The sequence below is a fragment of the Equus asinus genome, chromosome 2 (genome assembly GCF_041296235.1).
Source record: "Equus asinus isolate D_3611 breed Donkey chromosome 2, EquAss-T2T_v2, whole genome shotgun sequence".
In the NCBI taxonomy this organism is placed as follows: Eukaryota; Metazoa; Chordata; class Mammalia; order Perissodactyla; family Equidae; genus Equus; species Equus asinus.
Genome location: NC_091791.1, coordinates 122168241 through 122187943, shown reverse-complemented (window position 1 = coordinate 122187943; position 19703 = coordinate 122168241). Strand labels below are relative to the sequence as shown.

General features: G+C 43.7%; 1 protein-coding gene and 1 long non-coding RNA gene across 4 annotated transcripts; one reads left to right on the top strand and one right to left on the bottom strand.

Annotated features, from left to right (window-relative positions):
- Positions 1 to 10146: 10146 nt before the first annotated feature.
- Positions 10147 to 11891, bottom strand: LOC139044570 (uncharacterized). 3 transcript variants are annotated; one of them, XR_011501622.1, is made up of 3 exons: positions 11757 to 11891; positions 11396 to 11505; positions 10147 to 11061 (listed from the first exon to the last, which is right to left on the bottom strand). It is a non-coding gene; the product is annotated as an uncharacterized lncRNA (long non-coding RNA). The 3 variants fall into 3 exon arrangements; XR_011501623.1 differs by having other exon boundaries at positions 10474 to 11061; positions 11732 to 11861; XR_011501621.1 differs by having other exon boundaries at positions 10481 to 11061; positions 11736 to 11871.
- On the top strand, positions 11546 to 19347 carry TMED3 (transmembrane p24 trafficking protein 3). The gene is made up of 3 exons (XM_014856404.3): positions 11546 to 12215; positions 14143 to 14391; positions 16546 to 19347. The coding sequence occupies exons 1-3, from the start codon at positions 11859 to 11861 to the stop codon at positions 16780 to 16782; spliced, it is 843 nt and encodes a 280-aa protein (XP_014711890.1). The 5' UTR covers positions 11546 to 11858; the 3' UTR covers positions 16783 to 19347.
- The last annotated feature ends 356 nt before the right edge of the window (positions 19348 to 19703 follow it).

Here is a 19703-nt window from a genome sequence, read left to right as displayed (position 1 = left end):
CACTGCTTAAGACCTCCATGGGACAGAGGTGGGAGAGCTCCATCATGACGGAGATGGGTTTTCTTACCATCTTTGTGAAGGGGAGGGAGGGGACTAGAATCAATTTTAATTTGATTTAAAAAAGTAAAGAAATGTGACGTTTCTTAGATCCAAAGGTAATGTAGTGAGATTCATAGCATTCATGTATAGTCCAAGTTACAAAATGGTATGTATACAGTAGGAAGGAAAGAGCCTGCATCGCACTTGGAATTTAGTTGGGAAAGACATCAAGAATAGGGTGTGGGTCTTGGGAAATGAAAGGAGGTAAGTGTTTTACAGCTATAACACAGTCATGTGTCACTTAATGACAGGGATGTGTTCTGAGAAATGCATTGTTAGGTGATTTCATGCCTGTGTGAAAGTCATAGAGTGCACTTACACAAACCTAGATGATATAGCCTACTACACACCTAGGCTATGTGGTACTAATTTTATGGGGCCACTGTTGTGTATGTGGTCTGTTGTTAATCAAAACATGACGCAGCACAGGACTGTAATATCTGATCAAGTCAACATAGAAAAAATTGTCTGGCAATTCTCACCAGGATGCCTTAGCTGAAGGTGATTTTGTGGTCTAGTTCTAGCAGACTGATTGTGGAAAGGGGTCTTCTGAAATTATAAAGTTAAAATCTAGTGACATTTATTGGAGAAAAGGGTAATCATTATGTATGAGGATTGGAGGGAAGTGGAAGAAGAGAAAAAGATGGAGTGAAAGGCTAGAAGGGGTCAAGGTCTTGCCAGTACGAACCAGTCCAAATAACAACCTGATGAAAGAAGACCACTTGGATATCCCTTTTGGAGTGCTCTGCCTCCTCTAGGATGATGGACCCAGAACCACAGACACTCCTGACCTAGGGCAAAAGAATTTCTCATATGATGAGAGGTAATGGTCTAAATTAATTTTTTAATTATTCCATTACAATTTAATAAGTATTTAATTCTTTCTTCGCTGCAGTAGGCACTGTTGGTGGCCTATCCAATTTGATTCATCCTTTCTCCTTCCTATTAAATCCTAACTTTGTTCATGTAGCCACCCTATATCCTTGCAGCCCTTTTGACTCAAGGAAAGCTGACTTCATCCCCAGCTCCAAGGGAAGTTCTGATTGGTCTGAGTTAATTATGACAATCCCATTCTCCTTATCTGTGACTGGCTAAAGGATCCAGCCTGAGCCAATCAGCACATGGCTTTCTCCTTTTATCCAGAGATGAGTACACAACGTAAGTTGGACCAATTGGACTGAAGCAAAGGACATACATCCTATGACTGAAGAAAAGATTTTCTCTTCCTTCCACGCTACATGACCAAATAAACAGGTTGTCCCAAGCTTATTTGTTTAGTTGGACAACATTCTTGTGACAATGAGAGAATAGGGCTTAAGTATAAAGGCAAACATACAGAGGAGGGCAAAGCCAAGAGAAGAGCAGGGAAATGGACTGTAGCCCTGGTCGTGCTATGCCTGGAACCCACATCACCTCTGAACTTTCTGCTATATGAAATAATATATCCTAGGATATATATGTTATGAATAATATATTCTAGAATTCTACATTCTATTTAACATAGATTAAATATATATAATTTAGTCTAGTTGGAGTTTTTTCATTTACATGAAGCCAAAAGCATCCTGATAGCATTCACTGATTTGAAATGTCATCTTTATAATATACTAAATTCTTTCTTTTAAAATCCTTGAGTCTGTTTCTGAACTCCCTCATCCCATCCCATCCCATCCCACCCCACTCTATTCTGTTCCATTCTATTGCATTCCACTGACGTATCTGTCTTTCCGTACCATATCACAGCACACTATTTTACTTACTGTGGAGTTTTAAGTCACTTTCACATATGGCGGGTCAAGTCCCTTCTTAATTCTCTTACACTGGACAAATTACTTCTTAAAATAATTTTATTGCGTTAAAAAAGTACCGAGACTATGATTGGTATTCTTTGATATTTAGTTATTTTGGTGCAAATTAACATTTTAAAAGCTTAAATTTCCCAATCCAGACATGGATTGTTCCTCTAAAAACCCAAATCTTCATTTTTTATCCTTCATTTATTAAACTTAAACTGTTTAGTTTTCTTCATAGGGCTCTTACACATTTCTTTTTCATCCTATTACTAGGCATCTTATGTATTTTTGTTGCTTTTTTGAATATGATATTCTTTCCCACACCATTGGATATTGCTGGTATATAGCAAAACTGAGTTTTCTTTAAGGTGATTACAATGAAAATATTCACAGGATTTTTTCATTCAAAGTGACAAAACCATTCTATAATTCATATGGACGAGCAAAGAGCTGAAAATAGCTAAGACAATTTCAAAAAATAATAAAAAGATTTGAAGGATTATGGTACCAGATGACAAGATTCAAGAAGTTATAATAATTAAAACAATGTGATAACATGCAATAATAAATAAACTGACCCACAAAAGCAGAGGAAAGAACCTAGATACAGTCCCTCGCATAGATGGAAAATTTTGGTATGATAGAGGTGGCATTGCAGATTAATAAATGGTGCTTGGACAATTTGTTTTCCATATAGAATAAAAATGAAATAAGAATATTTCATAGCATTTATCTAAAAACTTAAATGAAAAGAGCAAGACTAATCTTTTGATTATGATTCTTTTTGCATTTGTATTCATAAACAAGGTTGGATAGAGATAGTATAAATACAGACAGATAGGTCAATGAAACAATTAGAGACACCAGAAAAAAACCCATACATATGTGGACAATAGAATATTGCTCAGCAATAAAAAGGAGTGAACTATTGACATACATTACAACAAGAACACATCTTAAAGTAATTATGCTGAGTTTAAGAAGCTATACTAAAAAGATTGTTCTTATATGATTTCATTTGTGTAAACTCTAGAACATACTAATGAATGTATACTTATAGGAAGCATATCAGTGGTTGGGAGGGTGGAGGGGGAGGTGGGGGAGACACAAGAGGGAGGGATTACAAAGGGAATGAGAAAAGTTTGGGGAGATGAATATGTTCATTATCAGGATTATGATGATGGTTTCACATGTGTATTCACATATGAAAACTTATCAAATTGTACACTTTAAATATATGTAGGTTATTATATGTCACTTATACCTTAATTTTAGCAAAGTACCATAAGGAGCTCCCCTGATACAGAAGAAGCAAAGAATGATTTTATAAAGGGAGAGGGCAAGGCAACATAGATTATAAGAAGAGTGTGTTAGTCAAGTCCTCCAGAAAAACAGACCACTAAGATATTACATATACTATATTATATATGGAATATATAGGATACGTATGATATATATGAGGCATATATAATAATATGCATATTTTCCATATATATATGTATATGAAAATATTTATTTTATAGAATTGGCTCACACAGTTATGGAGGCTGGTAAGTCCAAAATCTGCAGTGTGAGCTGGCAAGCTGGAGAACCAGGAGAGCTGATGTTCCAGTTCAAGTCTGAATGCCGCCTGCTGGAAAATTCCTCTTGTTTGGGGGAAGGTTAGCCATTTGCTCTATTCAGGCCTTCAACTGATTGAATGAGGCCCACCCACATTATGGAGGGCAATCTGCTCTACTCAAAGTTGACTGATTTAAATGTTAATCTCATCCAGATACACGTCACAGAAATACCCAGAATAATCTTTGACCAAATATGTGGGCACCCTGTGGCCCAGCCATAATGACACACAAAATTAGCCATCACAAGTAGGTAGAGGTTTTGTGGAGGGTGTGTGGGACAGGGTCCCCAGATGGAGCTGGCAGACCCTCTGAGGTATACAAACAACACAAGCAAAGTCATGGAGTTGAAAATGACTGTCACAGTATGTGGGCTCCAAAGATAGACTGTGGAACTTACTAGATCAGAGGTGATGGTGGGGACTAGTGGCATGATTAGGAGGAGGGGGGTCACGATGCGTCAGTGAAGTCAGGAATTGAGGGGAATGTGGTTAGTGCAGGTAATGGTTGGCAGTTCCTGGGCAGGAAAGGGACATGAAGAGCCTCCAGCCCCCTCTTTCAGGCTCTGTTTTCTGTCTACTCTCCCTGGATGGCTGTAAAAATGAAAATTCAAAATTTTCAGGATTGGCAAATGACCTGATGGGAAAAGTAACATTTGAGAGTACCTCCCTCTCTAGGTTACTACTTTCTCTTCAATTTTGGCATGGTAATTCTTGGCAATCTTGTCAGGTCTTTGATGCTTTCTAGAAAACATTTTTAAAGTTGTATTTTTAGTTGTTTTCAGAGGGAACTTAGTTTCAAATAATCTAACCTGCCTTTATCAGAAACTGTCTTTGTTATGTTTTTTATTCTTATTAGTTTACTATCGTGTGATAGATAGAAACAGTATTCACCAACATTCAGTTCTCCCCTCCTTCTGGACACCGTGGAAGGCAAATCTTCCCATTCACCTTGTGATGGAGCAGGGCCCTGAGATGAACGGAGGGAAACGGGCTATGAGTGGAAGTAGCGTATGTGCCTCTTCTGTGCTACAAACACAAAACATTTGAGAAAAGCTATTTCAAAGCATTCTCCTGACCTCGTGCTTCCACAACACATAATTATATAGCCAATTTATCAATAATCATAAAAAAGATTATTTTACTCTAAGCATTGCCTTCAAAAGTACTTCGTGGAATTCCCCATTCCTTCTTGACATTTTGGGCAAATCCTTTGGCTTTCTAGCTGTTTTGGGGGTAATGAAAAATCTAGTCAAATTCCACTTAAGTTTAAAAATCTCAAAGTCTATAGGACCAATGAGAAGAATGGAAATAGAGTCACAAAAGGGGCAGGCCTTCAGACAGGCGGAGTAGCCAAGTCCACTGCCAAAATCATGCCGGAGAAACCCTCTGCTCGGGATGCAGGGGCTGGCACGTCTGCTCCTGGGCACTTGCTCTCATACCACTAGACTTTCTACCTTACCGCTGCCATCAGTAACCTGTGACGTCCCCATGTCTTTGGAAAACCCCCTCGAGATTCAAATCAAAGAACATCCAGTTGGTAGAGCTTGGGTCACATGTCCACATTTCTTGGGACTTGAAAGCAAAGAGAAAGGGAATATTTGGCCCTTTTTGGCGCTGTGATGAGAGTCTGGCTTCCCACCGAGTCTGGGATTCCCCTGACAGGAAGGATGGTTAAATGCCGGACAGGTACAAAAACAGTTGTTCTGGAAGTTGGTAAGTCTTGGGAGGGCAGTGTGTGTTACCTTTCTCTGGTTTGCTTGTATGGGGAAAGCCTGGTATTGATTATATCTCCATGGTAATGCTAAGTGGTTTGCAAACTTTCTACTTGCCTTAGTCAATGCACAGACAGTGGCTACACTGTTTTCTTTCCTCACCATCAATTACATGTATGAGGCATGGATAGGTACTGATTTTCTTTCAAATCCCAACTGCATGCTGGGGAGTGCTCTTGTTGCATAGGACAATTAAAAGTCCTGCTTCAGGGCACAGATAGGTCCACCTTACACTGCTATCTCACTCTAATATGCTTACTTTTTAAACCCTTTAAATTGTGAAGTAAAATACACATACAGAGAAGTCATACAAAGTAAATGTGCAGTTCAACAGAGTCACAATGTGAACACTGGAGAGGCTCTCTTGGGCGTTCCTCCCGAATGGCTGCCCCCTTCGTCCCCTCAGACATAAACGCTATTCTGACTTTCACAGTTCCACTTCCTATCCTTTTATTTCTTTTTCCTGCCTTACTTTACTCCCTAGAATTTCTGGAACAATGTTGAATAGCAGTTGTGATAATGGCTTTCATGTCTTATTCCCAATTTCAAAGGGAAAGATTTTAACATTTTGTCATTGACCATGAGGTTTATAGATAATTGTATGACATTAAGGAAGTTACCTATTATTTCTGGCTTGCTGAGAGTTTTCATTGTGAATGGATGTTGAATTTTATCGCATGTTTTTTCTGCATTTATTAAGATACTCACTTTTATTTAGCGTTTTAAAAGGCCTTCACAGAAGCCAGCCCAATACTAAAGTGGACAGGTAACGTTTTAGTTTTTTTTTTTTTCCCCAAGTTCTCCTACTTTTAGCACCTCCCACCATATGTAATGGAATGCAAAATTGGAAGGAACCTTAGAGGTCCTCAACCATTACAATCCATCCCCCAGTTCCTGAATCATCTCTACATCATTCCAAGTGGTTGGTTATTTATCCAGTCTCTGCTTGAATATTTTAAGGGATGAAAAAATGCACTACCCCTGTTCATTAAGTTTTGGAAAGCTCTAGTTGCCAGAAAGTTGTTTCTTAGGTTGAGTAAAAGTGTACCTCAGTGTCAGATTCAGCTCTTCCCGTCCAGAGATGGAGTCTATTTCTTCACCCTGAATCTAGGCTGGGCTTGTGATTTGCTTTGGCCAACAGAATGTGGCAAAAGTGATACTGGGCAAATTCTGGAGTGTGGTTCTCAGGGGGCCTTGCTATTTCCATTTTGGCTTTCTTGGGATGCTGCCCTCAGTCTGTCATAGAAGGAAATCATCCAGCCTATAGGAGAGGAGAGGATGCATGGAGGAACTGAGGTCTCCCAGCCAACTGTGCATCAGCTGCCAGACATGTGAGTGGGACCATCTTGGAACTCCCAGCCTAGAAGAGCCTCCAGCTGAAGATGGCTGTGAGAGGAAGCCCAAGCAAAGCCGTCTGAAGAATACCCAGCCAACTCATAAAATCATGAGAAGTTATAAGTCATTGTTGGCTTAAGCCTCTGAGCAGTTTGTTACACGCAAAGACTAACAGAAACAGAAATGTTATTGAATTAAACATCCTGAGAACAGAATTAAACACTCTGTTTCTTCATTGCCAAAGGGGAAAAAATCTTTTTTTGCTTGATTGTTAGTGAGGATTAATTAATGTAAAATATGTAAAGTAGGGCCCGGCCCCGTGACTGAGTGGTTGGATTCACATGCTTTGCTTCGGTGGCCCGGGGATTTGCTGGTTCGGATCCTGGGCGCGGGCATGGCACCGCCCATTGGGCCATGCTGAGGCGGCATCCCATATGCCACAGCTGGAAGGACTCACAACTAAGAATACACAACTATGTACCGGGGGGCTTTGGGGAGAAAAAGGAAAAATAAAATCTTAAAAAAAATACGTATACTAAGTAGCTAGCACTGTGACAGGTACATAGTGCTAAATACAGGCATATCTTGTTTTATTGTGCTTTGGTTTGTTGTGCTTCACAGATATTGTGTTTTTTTTACAAATTGAAGGTTTGTGGAAACGCTACATGAACAAGTCCATTGGCGCCATTTTTCCAACAGCATTAACCCACTTCAGGTCTCTGTGACATTTTGGTAATTCTCACAATATTTCAAACTTTTTCATTATTATTACATTTGTTTTGGTGATCTATGATCAGTGATCTTTGATGTTATTATTGTAATTAATCTGGGATGCCACGAACTGTGGCCAGATGGCAAACTTAATCAAAAACTTTTGTGTGTGTTCTGACTGCTCCACTGACTGGCTGTTTCCCATCTCTTTCCCTCGCCTCAGCCTCCCTATTCCGAGACACAACAATACTAAAATTAGGCCAGTTAATAACCCTACAATGGCCTCTAAGTGTTCAAGTGAAAGGAAGAGTCACACATCTCTCACTTTAAATCAAAAGCTAGAGGTGCCAGCCCCATGGTGTAGTGGTTAAGTTCGGTGCACTCCACTTCAATGGCCCAGGTTTGCAGGTTTGGACCCTGGGCGCAGACCTACACCACTCATTGGCCATGCTGTGGCAGTGACCCCCAGACAAAGTGGAGGAAGATTGGCACAGCTGTTAGCTCAGGGCTAATCTTCCTCAGCCAAGAAAAAAAAAAAAAAGCTAGAAATGATTAAGCTTCATAAGGAAGGCATGTTGAAAGCTGAGATAGGCTGAAAGGCAGGCCTCTTGTGCCAAACAGTTAGTAAAGTTGCAAATGCAAAGGAAAATTTCTTGAAGGAAATTAAAAGTGCTACTCTGACACATGAATGATCAGAAAGCAAAACAGCCTTATTGCTGATATAGAGAAAGTTTTAGTGGTCTGGATAGGAGATGAAACCAGCCACAACATTCCCTTAAGCCAAAGCCCAATCCAGAGCAAGGCCCCAACTCTCCTCAATTCTGTGAAGGCTGACAGAGGTGAGGAGGCTGCAGAGAAAAGTCTGAAGCTAGCAGCGGTTGACTCATGAGGTTTAAGGAAAGAAGCCAACTCCATATCATAGAAGTGCGAGGGGAAGCAGCAAGTGCTGATAGAAGCTGCAGCAAGTTCTCCAGAAGCTCTAGCTAAGATAATTCATGAAGGGGGCCACACTGAACAGCAGATTTTCAATGTAGATGAAACAGCCTTATATTGGAAGAAGATGCCATCTAGGACTTTCATAGCTAGAGAGGAGAAGCCAATGTCTGGTTTCAAAGCTTCAAAGGACAGTCTGGCTCTCTTGTTAGGGACTAAGGCAGCTGGTGACTTTAAGGTGAAGCCAATGCTCATTTATCATTCCACAAGTCCTAGGGCTCTTAAGAATTATGCTAAATCTATTCTGCCTGTACTCCATAAATGGAACAACAAAGCCTGGATGACAGCGTATCTACTTAAACATGCTTTACTTAATATTTTAAGCCCACTGTTGAGACCCGCTGCTCATAAAAAAAAAAAAAGATTCCTTTCAGGATATTATGGCTCATTGACAATGTGCTTGGTCATCCAAGAGCTCTGACGGAGACGTACAAGGAGATTAATGTTGTTTTCATGCCTGCGAACACAACATCCATTCTGCAGCCCATGCATCAAGGAGTCATTTTGACTTTCAAGTTTTATTATTTAAGAAATACATCTTGTAAGGCTATAGCTACCATAGATAGTGATCCTTCTGATGGATCTGGGCAAAGTAAATTGAAAACCTTCTGGAAAGGATTCACCATTCTAGACACCATGAAGAGCATTTGTGATTCATGTAAAGAGGCCAAAATAGCAACATTAACAGGAGTTTGGAAGAAGTTGATTCCAACCCTAATGGATGACTTTGAGGGGTTCAAGCCTTCAGTGGAGGAAGTAGGTGCAGATGCAGTGGCAAAAGCAAGAGAACTAGAATTAGAAGTGGACCCTGAAGATGTGACTGAATTGCTGCCATCTCATGATAAAACTTTAACGGATGAGGAATTGCCTCTTATGGATGAGCAAAGGAAGTGGTTTCTTGAGATGGAGTCTACTCCTGGTGAAGATTCTGTGAAGACTGTTGAAATGACAACAAAGTATTTAGAATATTACATAAGCTTAGTTGATAAAGTAGTGGCAGGATTTGAGAAGATTGACTCCAATTTTAAAAGAAGTTCTACTGTGGGTAAAATGCTATCAAATAGCATTGCATGCTACAAAGAAGTCATTCATGAAAGGAAGAGTCTTTGTAGCATGCCTCAACACGGAGGCAAGGCCCTCCACCTGCAAAAAAGATTACAACTTGCTGAAGGCTCAGATGATGGTTAGCATATTTAGCAACAAAGTATTTGTTAATAAAGGTATGTACATTGTTTTTAGACATAACATTATTGCACACAATAGTCTACAGTACAGTGTAAATATAATTTTTTTTTTTTTTTTTTTTTGCTGAGGAAGTTTCACTTAGAGCTAATAATATCCATGCCAATCTTCCTCCGTTTTGTAGTATGTGGCCTGCCAGGACAGCATGGCTGCTAACAGAGTTGCCTGGGAATCGAACCTGAGCTGCACGCTGGGGCTGACCCCAAAACATAATGTTTATATTCACTGGGAAACCAAAAAATTTGTGTGACTCACTTTCTTGTGAATTCACTTTGTTGTGGTTGTCTGGAACCGAACCTGTAATATCTCTGAGGTATGCCTATAAATGGAAGGTGTTATGATTGCTGTCATGTAAACTTTTAAAGCTAACACTCTCTCCATCCTTAGTTTTTACTCTTCCAGGTTAAATCCTGTTTCCTTTGACTTTACCTTGTTTGAAAAGCCTTCCCGCCAATTTATTATACTGGGTCTCTTCTAATTACCTCCCTGTGAATATTCCTTCTAATTTATTAATGTCCCTCCCAAAATAGTACAATAAATGCGATCTGATCATTGTCTGTTCAGGGTGACAGTTACTTTCAATAATGCTGCTCTTTTATTAACCCAGTCCAAGTCAGGGTTCCTTTTTCAGTTCACCCATATCTATTGTCTTATATTCAGTTAACAGTTGATTATCAGTCTTCACATGCTCTGATTCCAGCTCCTGCCAAGTCAGCCTTCCCACCCCTGAGCGTATGCAGGTATTTTCCTGGAACTTAAATGGAGGACTTCACATTTAACCCAGCAAAATTTCTTTTTGTTGGTCTTAGCCCAGTGTTCCAGCTGGCCAAGGTACTCCTGCTCTAACCTCTGTCATGTTTCTCCACTTGTTGCATCCAGATTAGATGATTATTACTTACGTGCTATCAGTTATTGAAAATAATGTTTAATAGACAGAGCCATGGAAAGAGCCTCAAGGTACAAATATGGTACAGAGCCAGTAAATATTACTAATAACTACATTATGCATGTATGTTATTTCACAGGCTACAGATTGCTTTCACATACATTAGCACATTGGTCCATGGTCAAATGTGCCCAGTGGCAGTACACTTCAGTCTTATCCATAAGGAGACCTACATGGGCAGTAAAACGCTTTGCTGAAATTAAGATATACTGCATATAATAACACTCTCCTGAAAAAATTCTTTACTGAGTAGCAAGACCACAACCAGTGTTTTTTCTCTTTGTTTTATCTAATCATAGGGAATATAAAACCCACAGTAATGATTATACAAAATATCTTCTTAGAGCAAAGGTAATAGATAAGCGTAAATCAAGGGCCTGCTTGGGGGCGTGGTGGTGAAGTTTGTCACCTCTGCTTCTGCGCCGGGTTCACCAGTTCAGGTCCTGGGGAGAGACCTACACACGGTTCATCAAGCCATGCTGTGGCAGTGTTCCACACAGACGAACTAGAAGGACATACAACCAGGATATACAACTATGCACTGGGGCTCTGGGGAGAAAAAAAGAAAAAGACAGGCAACAGATGTTAGCTCAGTGCCAATCTTCCTCACCAAAAAGCATACCTTAAAAAAAAAAAAGACAGCAAATCAATTTATCTGCTTTCAGCGCTTTTGAGAAATCAAAGAGAAAAAAAAAGATTATATCCCAGAAGAATCTTCCACTTGTCCTGACAGCCAAAACACACCTGAAATCGCTGAGCGAGAGACTTGTATTCGCATCTTCCTGAGAGCATCTGTGTGTGAGCTTGTCTGCTTCCCCCAGAGACTATGGAATTACCAGGTTTTACTTACTCTCACCACCACCACCTGCCACCCACAGCTCACCTTTTCAACTTGAAGGCGAGGGAATGAGGAAAGGAGTGTTCATTGGGTTCCCAGCGTTCTCATAATCTCTTTCCTGTAGCCTTCCTAACTACTGTGTCTACCACCCATTTCTAGATAAGGAGAGAAGCGTGAGACTTAAGTTACAGAACCAGTCGAAAGCCGAGCCTGTAACAGCAAACCTTCCCTCCGCCTAACCCATGCTTGTGCTGCTGCATGCTTGTGCTGCTGCAGCCAGTGGGGACCTGGGGGATGCTCAACCCTGTGATCCCGGTGGGGGGGGGGGGCGGGACAGAAAAACGTCTGTCGGGGTTGTTGGGAGGGCGCCATTCTGGATACCGACGCGCTGGGGAAACCCCCTCGCCTCGGCGGAGATCACCCGCAGAACCGGGCAGGCCGCGGAGGGGTCGTGTCCCGCTTTCCAGCCCAGCCGGCGCGCACGAGCAGCCTGCGGAAAGGGCCCGGGATGCCGCGGCGCGCTTGGGCCTCGGTCCCGGGCCCACCCTGCAGCGTGCGGTTGCGCACTGAGTCGCCCGCCCTCCCGGAAGCGCAGCGCGCGCCTCGCGCCACGTCTGCTCTAGCGCAGCCTGCCAGGTCCTGCAGCCGCCGCCCCAGCCGCGGTCCGTGGCGCTCGACCGGGAACATCATGGACAGCGCGGCTCCGCGCTCCACCGCCGCGCTGCTTCTGCTGCTGCTGCTGCTTCTCCTGCTCCGGGCCGAGCGAACGCGGGGCGCAGAGCTCACCTTCGAGCTGCCCGACAGCGCCAAGCAGTGTTTCCACGAGGACGTGGAGCAGGGCGTGAAATTCTCCCTGGATTACCAGGTGAGGCCCGGGCGCCAGGCAGCGCCTCCTCTCTCTCCCCCTTCCAGGTCTCTCCTGGGCACTGGTGCGCCCCTGACCCGAGTGGCTGGAATTAATCAAAGAGGCTGCAGCGGGTGGGAATGACGGGAGACGAGTTGACATCCCTGTGTGGAGGAACGTTTTGATAAGAGCCCACTCAGAGACGGGCCCGGTTGGCCAGGGAGGTAGCGCCGGAGTTGTGTACCGGGGATGGGGATGCCCGGGGGCGGGTCCTGGATCCTGTGGAGTTGGCCCGAATGACTTCCTGCAGGCCCCTTGACGCTAAGGAATGCCAGCTCTCGTCAGTGGACTCAGGCAGTCTGCCCCAAGTCTCTTGGACTACTTTGTCCCGGGGTGTATTGAAAAATGGCAGCGAGAGGAAGTGGGTTCATAGTTTTATTTTAACCGTCTCTCCGGCGTTTAAAGTCCGAGGCGGGGTGAGCGCAGAAGTGGTGAGAATGGGCGCTTTGGAAGGCAGGTCTCAGCACAGCCTTTGAGCCCTGGCAATATTTACAAGCAGTGGTGGTGTGGCTGCCAGATTCAGCTGTTGCCGTATGGTTCAGCAAAGCTCCCAGTTCTTGCGCTGCCGGCTCCTTTGACAGATCTCTAGGCTCACAGTTTGTGTGGAGCAGGTCCTGGGAGAGGGATTTGCCCCTAAGGTTTAGTGAGCAGATCTAGGTTTGGGGGGCTGAGTGGGAATCACACCCAGACAACAATTTGCCTGCAGATGCGTGCTGGCAGGCATTCCAGAGAGGAGGTGGCATGGGCAGCAGGAGTAAGGGCAGGCCATCTGATGGGCCCTCTCTTGTCAAAGTGACTGAAAGGGCTTGAGCTTGGGGACAGTGTCATATGTGATGGTCTCCGAGTCGCTGACTTGGGCACTTTTCATATCTCTGTGGACAGTGTCCACACTGTGTCTGGGTTAACAGACGCAACCTAGGTACAGTCACCAAAAAGTGATCATTGTGAGGCTGGAGGGGCCTGAGAGGTCTTCTGGTCACTGCTGGGCCGGGTGTAAACACCTCCAGCATCAGAGAGTTCATGAATCATGAAGCAAATTTTATCTAGACAAAAAGGAAATTTTAAAGATTTTATTTTTTTTTTCCTTTTTCTCCCCAAAGCCCCCCAGTACATAGTTGTATATTCTTTGTTGTGGGTCCTTCTAGTTGTGGCATGTGGGACGCTGCCTCAGCGTGGTTTGATGAGCAGTGCCATGTCGGCGCCCAGGATTTGAACCAATGAAACACTGGGGTGCCTGCAGTGGAGCGCGCGAACTTAACCACTCGGCCACGGGGCCAGCCCCAAAAAGGAAATTGTAAAGTTTGGGAGCAGATGGAGATGGTTGGTTGTGTCCTCTGATGGCCCTTGGTTACAGCATTGACACCTGTGTGCCTTTGCCCTCGTAGGTCCTGCCTTTCTGTGTTTACAAAGAGAGTTTGAACTAAATGACTTCTGAGGACTCCCACCTCAGCAACTAGCTGATTCTGTGAACCCTACCGTCTACATTCGCCTTCTCCTTGCATTCCACCAGTAATAATACTAACATTTACTAGACCCGTTCAGCAATTTACTTAATCTCGGAGCCTCAGTTTCCTCTTCTGGACAATGGGAAGGATTAGGCTCATTGCACTCTTGCAGAGCAAAACCTTTGGATTCAGGCAGACATGGATACAAATTGTAGCCCTGTCACTTTCAAGCAGTGTGATCATGGCCAATTTACCTAAGGTCTCTCAGCCTCAATTTCATCCTCTGTAAAATGGGGAGCATCATAACACCTGCTTTAGAAGGTTGTGAAGATTAAAAGACAAAAATATTTGTAAAGTCTAGTCACAGTGCCTCGTTGGCATTTAGTAAGTGGCGGCTGCCCCTCTGGTAGCAGCAGACTGAGGGTGTCTTTTGTGGTTGTCAGGTTATCACTGGAGGTCACTATGATGTTGACTGCTACGTGGAGGACCCCTTGGGAAACACCATCTACAGGGAAACCAAGAAGCAGTATGACAGCTTCACGCACCGGGCTGAGGTCAAGGGCGTGTATCAGTTCTGCTTCAGTAATGAGTTTTCCACCTTCTCTCACAAGACCATCTACTTTGACTTTCAAGTGGGCGATGAACCCCCTATTCTCCCAGACATGGGGAACAGAGTCACAGCTCTCACCCAGGTGAGTGGACATTAATGGTGACAGGCCGGGCTGAAACCCCCTAACCTGTTCCTCTTCTCTATCCCCATCTTGGCTGAGAAGCAGAGGCACCATCCACCCAGCTCCCAGTCTGAAGTCTCAGTGTTGGCTTTGTCCTCTTTCCACATCCAGTCCTAAAGGACACTGTGTTCTCCTTCTGATCTTCCTCTCCATTCTTTAACCAGATCCCTGCAATACTCTCCTCTGGTGTTCCTGCCTTCCCATCCAGTCTTTCACACAGCACCACTTTCAAAGTACCTATTGCATGCACCTCTCTGCTTATATGATGTGTCTACATCAGAAAGACCAAAGTCCTACTTTGTATGGTGTATTAGTTAAGGTAACACAAGCTGCTGTAACAAATAAACCCTAAATATCAATGGCTTAACACAATAGAAGTTTTTTCTCACTCAAATAATAATCTAGAGAGTAGGGGTAGGGGTGGAGAGCTTTCTTCCATGGACTGAGTGACTCAGGAATCCAGGCTCTTTCTTTCTTGTCATCTTTCTACTATCCCTTAGTACTGCAGAGTCCTCTGCTTCTAGCCACTAAAAGAAGGAGAGAATGAGAAAGCCCCAACTGCTTCTTAAAAGTCCTGGCCCAGAAGTAGCACACATCACTTCCACTCATATCTCGCTGAAAAATAGTCATGTGGACAGTCCGGATGAAATGAGAGCTGGCAGGTAGAGTCCTGGTTAGGCAGTCAACTCCTAGCAACACTCTGGAAGAGAAACAGTGACATTTTTGGGGGACAGATAGTCATCTCTATCACCCATGGCTCTGCAGGTTAATTATAATTGCATCCCAGCCTCCTTCATCAGTCTTCCCTCTTGCTATTTAAGTTCCTCCCTCTCTCCCATATGCAGGCTCTGAGCATCCCCAGGCTGGGACTCTGTATTATTTACCCTTGTAGCCCCAGAGCCCCGGTTGGACACGTCACAGAATAGGAGCTCAGCAAATATTTATCAAATGACTGGTGGCAGAGCCCAGGGAAACCTGCAAGACAGGAATGACCATCCATGGCTGTGCTTGTTCCAGAACCAAAGCCAGAGCATCTGAGTCTCCACCGAGGCCAGATTACCTTCATGGCTGCCCTCCAAGGTGACCACATGCTCCGTTCCTCTGTGGCTTTGACCATGAGTTCATTTGCCCTGTCTTGGACCCTTCCTAAGCACTTGGAGGTTAGTGCTGCACTCTTCAGTACAGTAACCACTGTCCACACATGGCTATTTAAATTTAAATTAATTAAAATTAAGTTAAAGTTCACTTCCTCATTTGCTCTATAGCAACACTGCTGGTGTTCAACAGTCACAAGTGGCTAGTGGCCACACTTTCAGAGTTCCATTGGACAACACTGGGTCTGAGTTTGGCAATGTTTATATGTACATGCGTCTATGTCTTTCCACATGTTTGTGTGTGTGCATGGGTTTATGTACATGAGAAATGTATGCCTTTGTGTATTTGTGTGTATACATAAAACTGTAGGCAGCAATTATATACTATTATTATATACTATTATATACTATATAATAGTATATATTATATAGTTTATATATTATATAGTGTATATACTATATATAGTATATGGTATATATACTACTATATATTATATACTAATTATATACTATATAATTATATATATAGTTATATACTAGAATGAACAGTAGATTCAGAGTCCAACACAACTGTGGTTTACTTCGAACTCTGCTGTTTTTTGGCTGTGTGACCTTGGGCAAGTCACATAACCTCTTTGAGCCTCAGTTTCCTCATCAACATACAGAGTAAACAGTCAGCCCTCCTTACCAATGGGAGTAATGATCGCTGTCTCTCAGGGGTATTGTGAGTATTAAATAAGAACACAGGGCAGTATTTGAAAGCCTAGGCTCAGGACGTAGAGAGTTGAATTCAAATCCTGAGTCTGCCATCTACTAACTGTGTGACTCTGGGCAAGTTAGTTAACCTCTGTGAGGCTCACTTAGACTTATTATGAAGGTTAAATAAAACCCTTAGCACAGACACATAGTTAGCATTTAGTAGAAGTTGCCTAGAATGTTGATGATAGCATTCGCTGCGCGCTGGATTCCACTCTTCTTATCTCAGGCTTAGCACCGTGACTGCTTTTCTCTTCCTGCCCAGATGGAGTCTGCCTGTGTGACCATTCATGAGGCTCTAAAGACGGTGATTGACTCCCAGACGCATTACCGGCTCCGGGAGGCCCAGGACCGGGCCCGTGCCGAAGACCTGAATAACCGAGTCTCTTACTGGTCTATTGGTGAGACAGTCGCCCTGTTTGTGGTCAGCTTTAGCCAGGTGCTGCTACTGAAAAGCTTCTTCACAGAAAAACGACCCGTCAGCAGGGCAGTCCACTCCTAGTCGAGGCCTGGGTCTCCAGGGCCGCTCACACCCCAGGATGGAGTGGCTCTCCTAGGTCACAGGCTCCTGCTGGGTTGGGGGGTGCAACCCAGGGTGGAGGCAGAGCTGCTTGGAGGAGAGCACGGGGTGACATGCTCTCACCTCGCCCTCTACTTAGATTCTTAATCCTTGTACTGCAGCAGCCAGAGCTCACAGAGCCCGGTAATGAGAAGGCACCCAGTTGCATTATGTAACACTGAAGGAAAAAAGTTTACAGTCAGGTGAGGGATTGGCCACTGTGGGAGGGCAGGTGGGCAGCAGTCCAGGCCTGGTTGGTAGGAGGAACCCCTAGTGCACAGGCCTCCGGGGGACAACTTGGGGCTTTCCCTCTGCTCTGTGATGCATGAGTCATTGGCTTATGTGTATCCTATCTGGTGTGGAGAAGAAGGGGGCCCTCAGTCTGGCCTTCCCTCACAGAGAGAGCTCTCTGTACCTGAGGAAACCAGGCCCTGAAACAGCTCTGTAGAAATTCCCACCCCAGGTGAGCAGCGGTATCCGCTGTTCCAGGGGGAGCAAAATGGTGACTGGGTGTCCTCGGTTAGCTGTGTATCTCCTAGGAGGCGGAACTCTGGCTAATAAAAACTAAGTGTGAATGCCATGGACTCTTGTGCCTTTATATCTTTGCCCTAAAGGGGTTCACAGCTTAATGGGGAGCATTGATATGTATATAACTAATTCGAGTGCAGTAGAGCAAGTGGTGGCCTAGGATGCATGTAGGATGCTGTGTATAGACATTTGTAGGGGAACAAATTACCCTCCTCTCAGGTGAATGAGAGCAGTCAAACAGGGAGTAGTTATTTTGTGGTCTCAGATTCCAGAGACCACTGTCAACAACTGAGTCATCATTTAATCCAAATATGGGTGCTAAGAACAGAACATGAAGAGAGAGCAATAATGAGTGGCTGTTCTGAGTGCCATTTGCACAGCAGCCACAAGGGTCTCTTTAAAACTTAAGTCAGACCATGTCACTGCTGGTCAAAACCTTACCGTGGCTCTGCATGTCATTCAGTTCGTGGCCAAGTCCTCATTGTGGACTATAAAGCTCTGCATCATCTGATACACCTGCCTCTTGCCCCATGAGTCATCTCCTGCCCCGCTCCCCCGACTCCCCCCATGTCTGCCTGGTCTCCTTGCTGTTCTTGTCACACACTAGGCCACGTTTCTGTCCCAGGGCTTTGGCACATGTAGTTTCCACTACTGGAACACCCTCTCCCTGCTATCTGCTCCACCATTTCCTCCTGATTAAATGGCACATCATCAGTGAGGTCTCCACTAACCACTTTATTCAAGATGGCACCATCTCACCTGCCCCTAACCCTCCGTGCCTCCCTGTACCTGCTTTACTTCTCTCTGTGTCACTTATCACCATTGATAGATATGTTTACCTGTCTGTTTATTGTCTCTTACTCCATTAAGATCTAAACTCCATGAAGGCAGGGACTTTGTTTACTGCTGTATTCCTAGTGTTTAGGATAACACCTGACACATCCTAAGGTCTTGATAGATGTTAGTTACTGAATGACTAGCCTTGCCTGTGAGTGGGAAATTAATGCATACTGATCAAGTGTCCATGTAGTAGGTCTTGAGGGAAGATACGATGTCTGTCCTAAATAAAACCTACCAAGAAATCTGAAATCCTGAGCTGTCTGGCAAGTGTTAGTAGTGCGTTGTAGGCCAGGGAACAAAATAAGCCATCCCATTAAAAAGAAACTACATAAGCCTTTCTTAGCTTGATTGAGAGATAAATACTGCATACCTGCTTGTATTTTTTTTTTTTTTGAGGAAGATTAGCCCTGAGCTAACATTTGCTGCCAATCTTCCTCTTTTTGCTGAGGAAGACTGGCCCTGAGGTAACATCCGTGCCCGTCTTCCTCTACTTTATATGTGGGATGCCTGCCACGGCATAGCTTGCCAAGCGGTGCATATTCTCACCCGGGATCCGAACCGGTGAACCTGGGCCGCTGAAGCAGAATGTGCGAACTTAACCGCTGCGCCACCCGGCTGGCCCCCTGCTCATATATTTTTGATGCTGTTTCTTCTCTCTTATTTTAAAATTAAGTACCAAGAATATATAAAAGATTATTTATGAAATATGTCTGGAGTATAGTGAAAAACAGTACAACACATCTGTGTGTACCACCACCTGGATTAAGCAATGGAATGTGATTGTTACCTCTGAGAAGCTCCCTGGCTGCTCTCACCGTCGCCTTCCCTCTCTCCATGCTCTGAGGGACCACCAGCCTGGCCTGAGTGTTTAGCAGCACTGAGAAGGAGTTCAAAGAAATGAGGACATCGCTCTACGAAAACTCCTCCCACCTTCCCATTTCTGATGAGAAAAGGTCCTTCAGTGCTTACAACCTTAAACAAAAAAAAAAGAATAGAATTGCTGGTAATCCCTGTTTTATTTATATGACCCTGTAATCATTCATCCGTAAATATGTGGACTGACTGGGGGAAAAACCCTGCCCTGTTCATTGAATTAGGAGATGACGTTTGCAATAAAATTTACTTTTCATGTTTACTGTTTATTGAATGTTTATATTTTGATCAATTATGTACTAATATCAATGTAATAATTACCCAATCCAGAAGAAATACTTTTTAACACTTAGTGCTTTACAATTACAGGACATGAAAGAAGTTTTAAAATTTCAATGTATAATCATACATTTTTTGGTATAGAGAAATACAGTAGGGTGCTCAATATAAGAATTTCAAACATAAAAGGATACAGTTCCATTTGTGGTGTTGGTGCTGTCAAGTGGATTCTGACTCCTAGTGACCCTGTGTACAGCAGAGAGGGTCCGGACCCTGCCTGTCTTTTTTATGCCATCCTCTCACCTTCCAGTGCTGCATCAGACAATGCTCCACCGCTTTTCTTA

Coding starts and splice junctions, on each gene's coding strand:
- TMED3 (XM_014856404.3), top strand. CDS start 11,859: ATGCCGCGGCGCGCTTGGGCCTCGGTCCCGGGCCCACCCTGCAGCGTG. Junction 12,216..14,142: donor AATTCTCCCTGGATTACCAG/GTGAGGCCCGGG, acceptor TGTGGTTGTCAG/GTTATCACTGGAGGTCACTA. Junction 14,392..16,545: donor GAGTCACAGCTCTCACCCAG/GTGAGTGGACAT, acceptor CTTCCTGCCCAG/ATGGAGTCTGCCTGTGTGAC.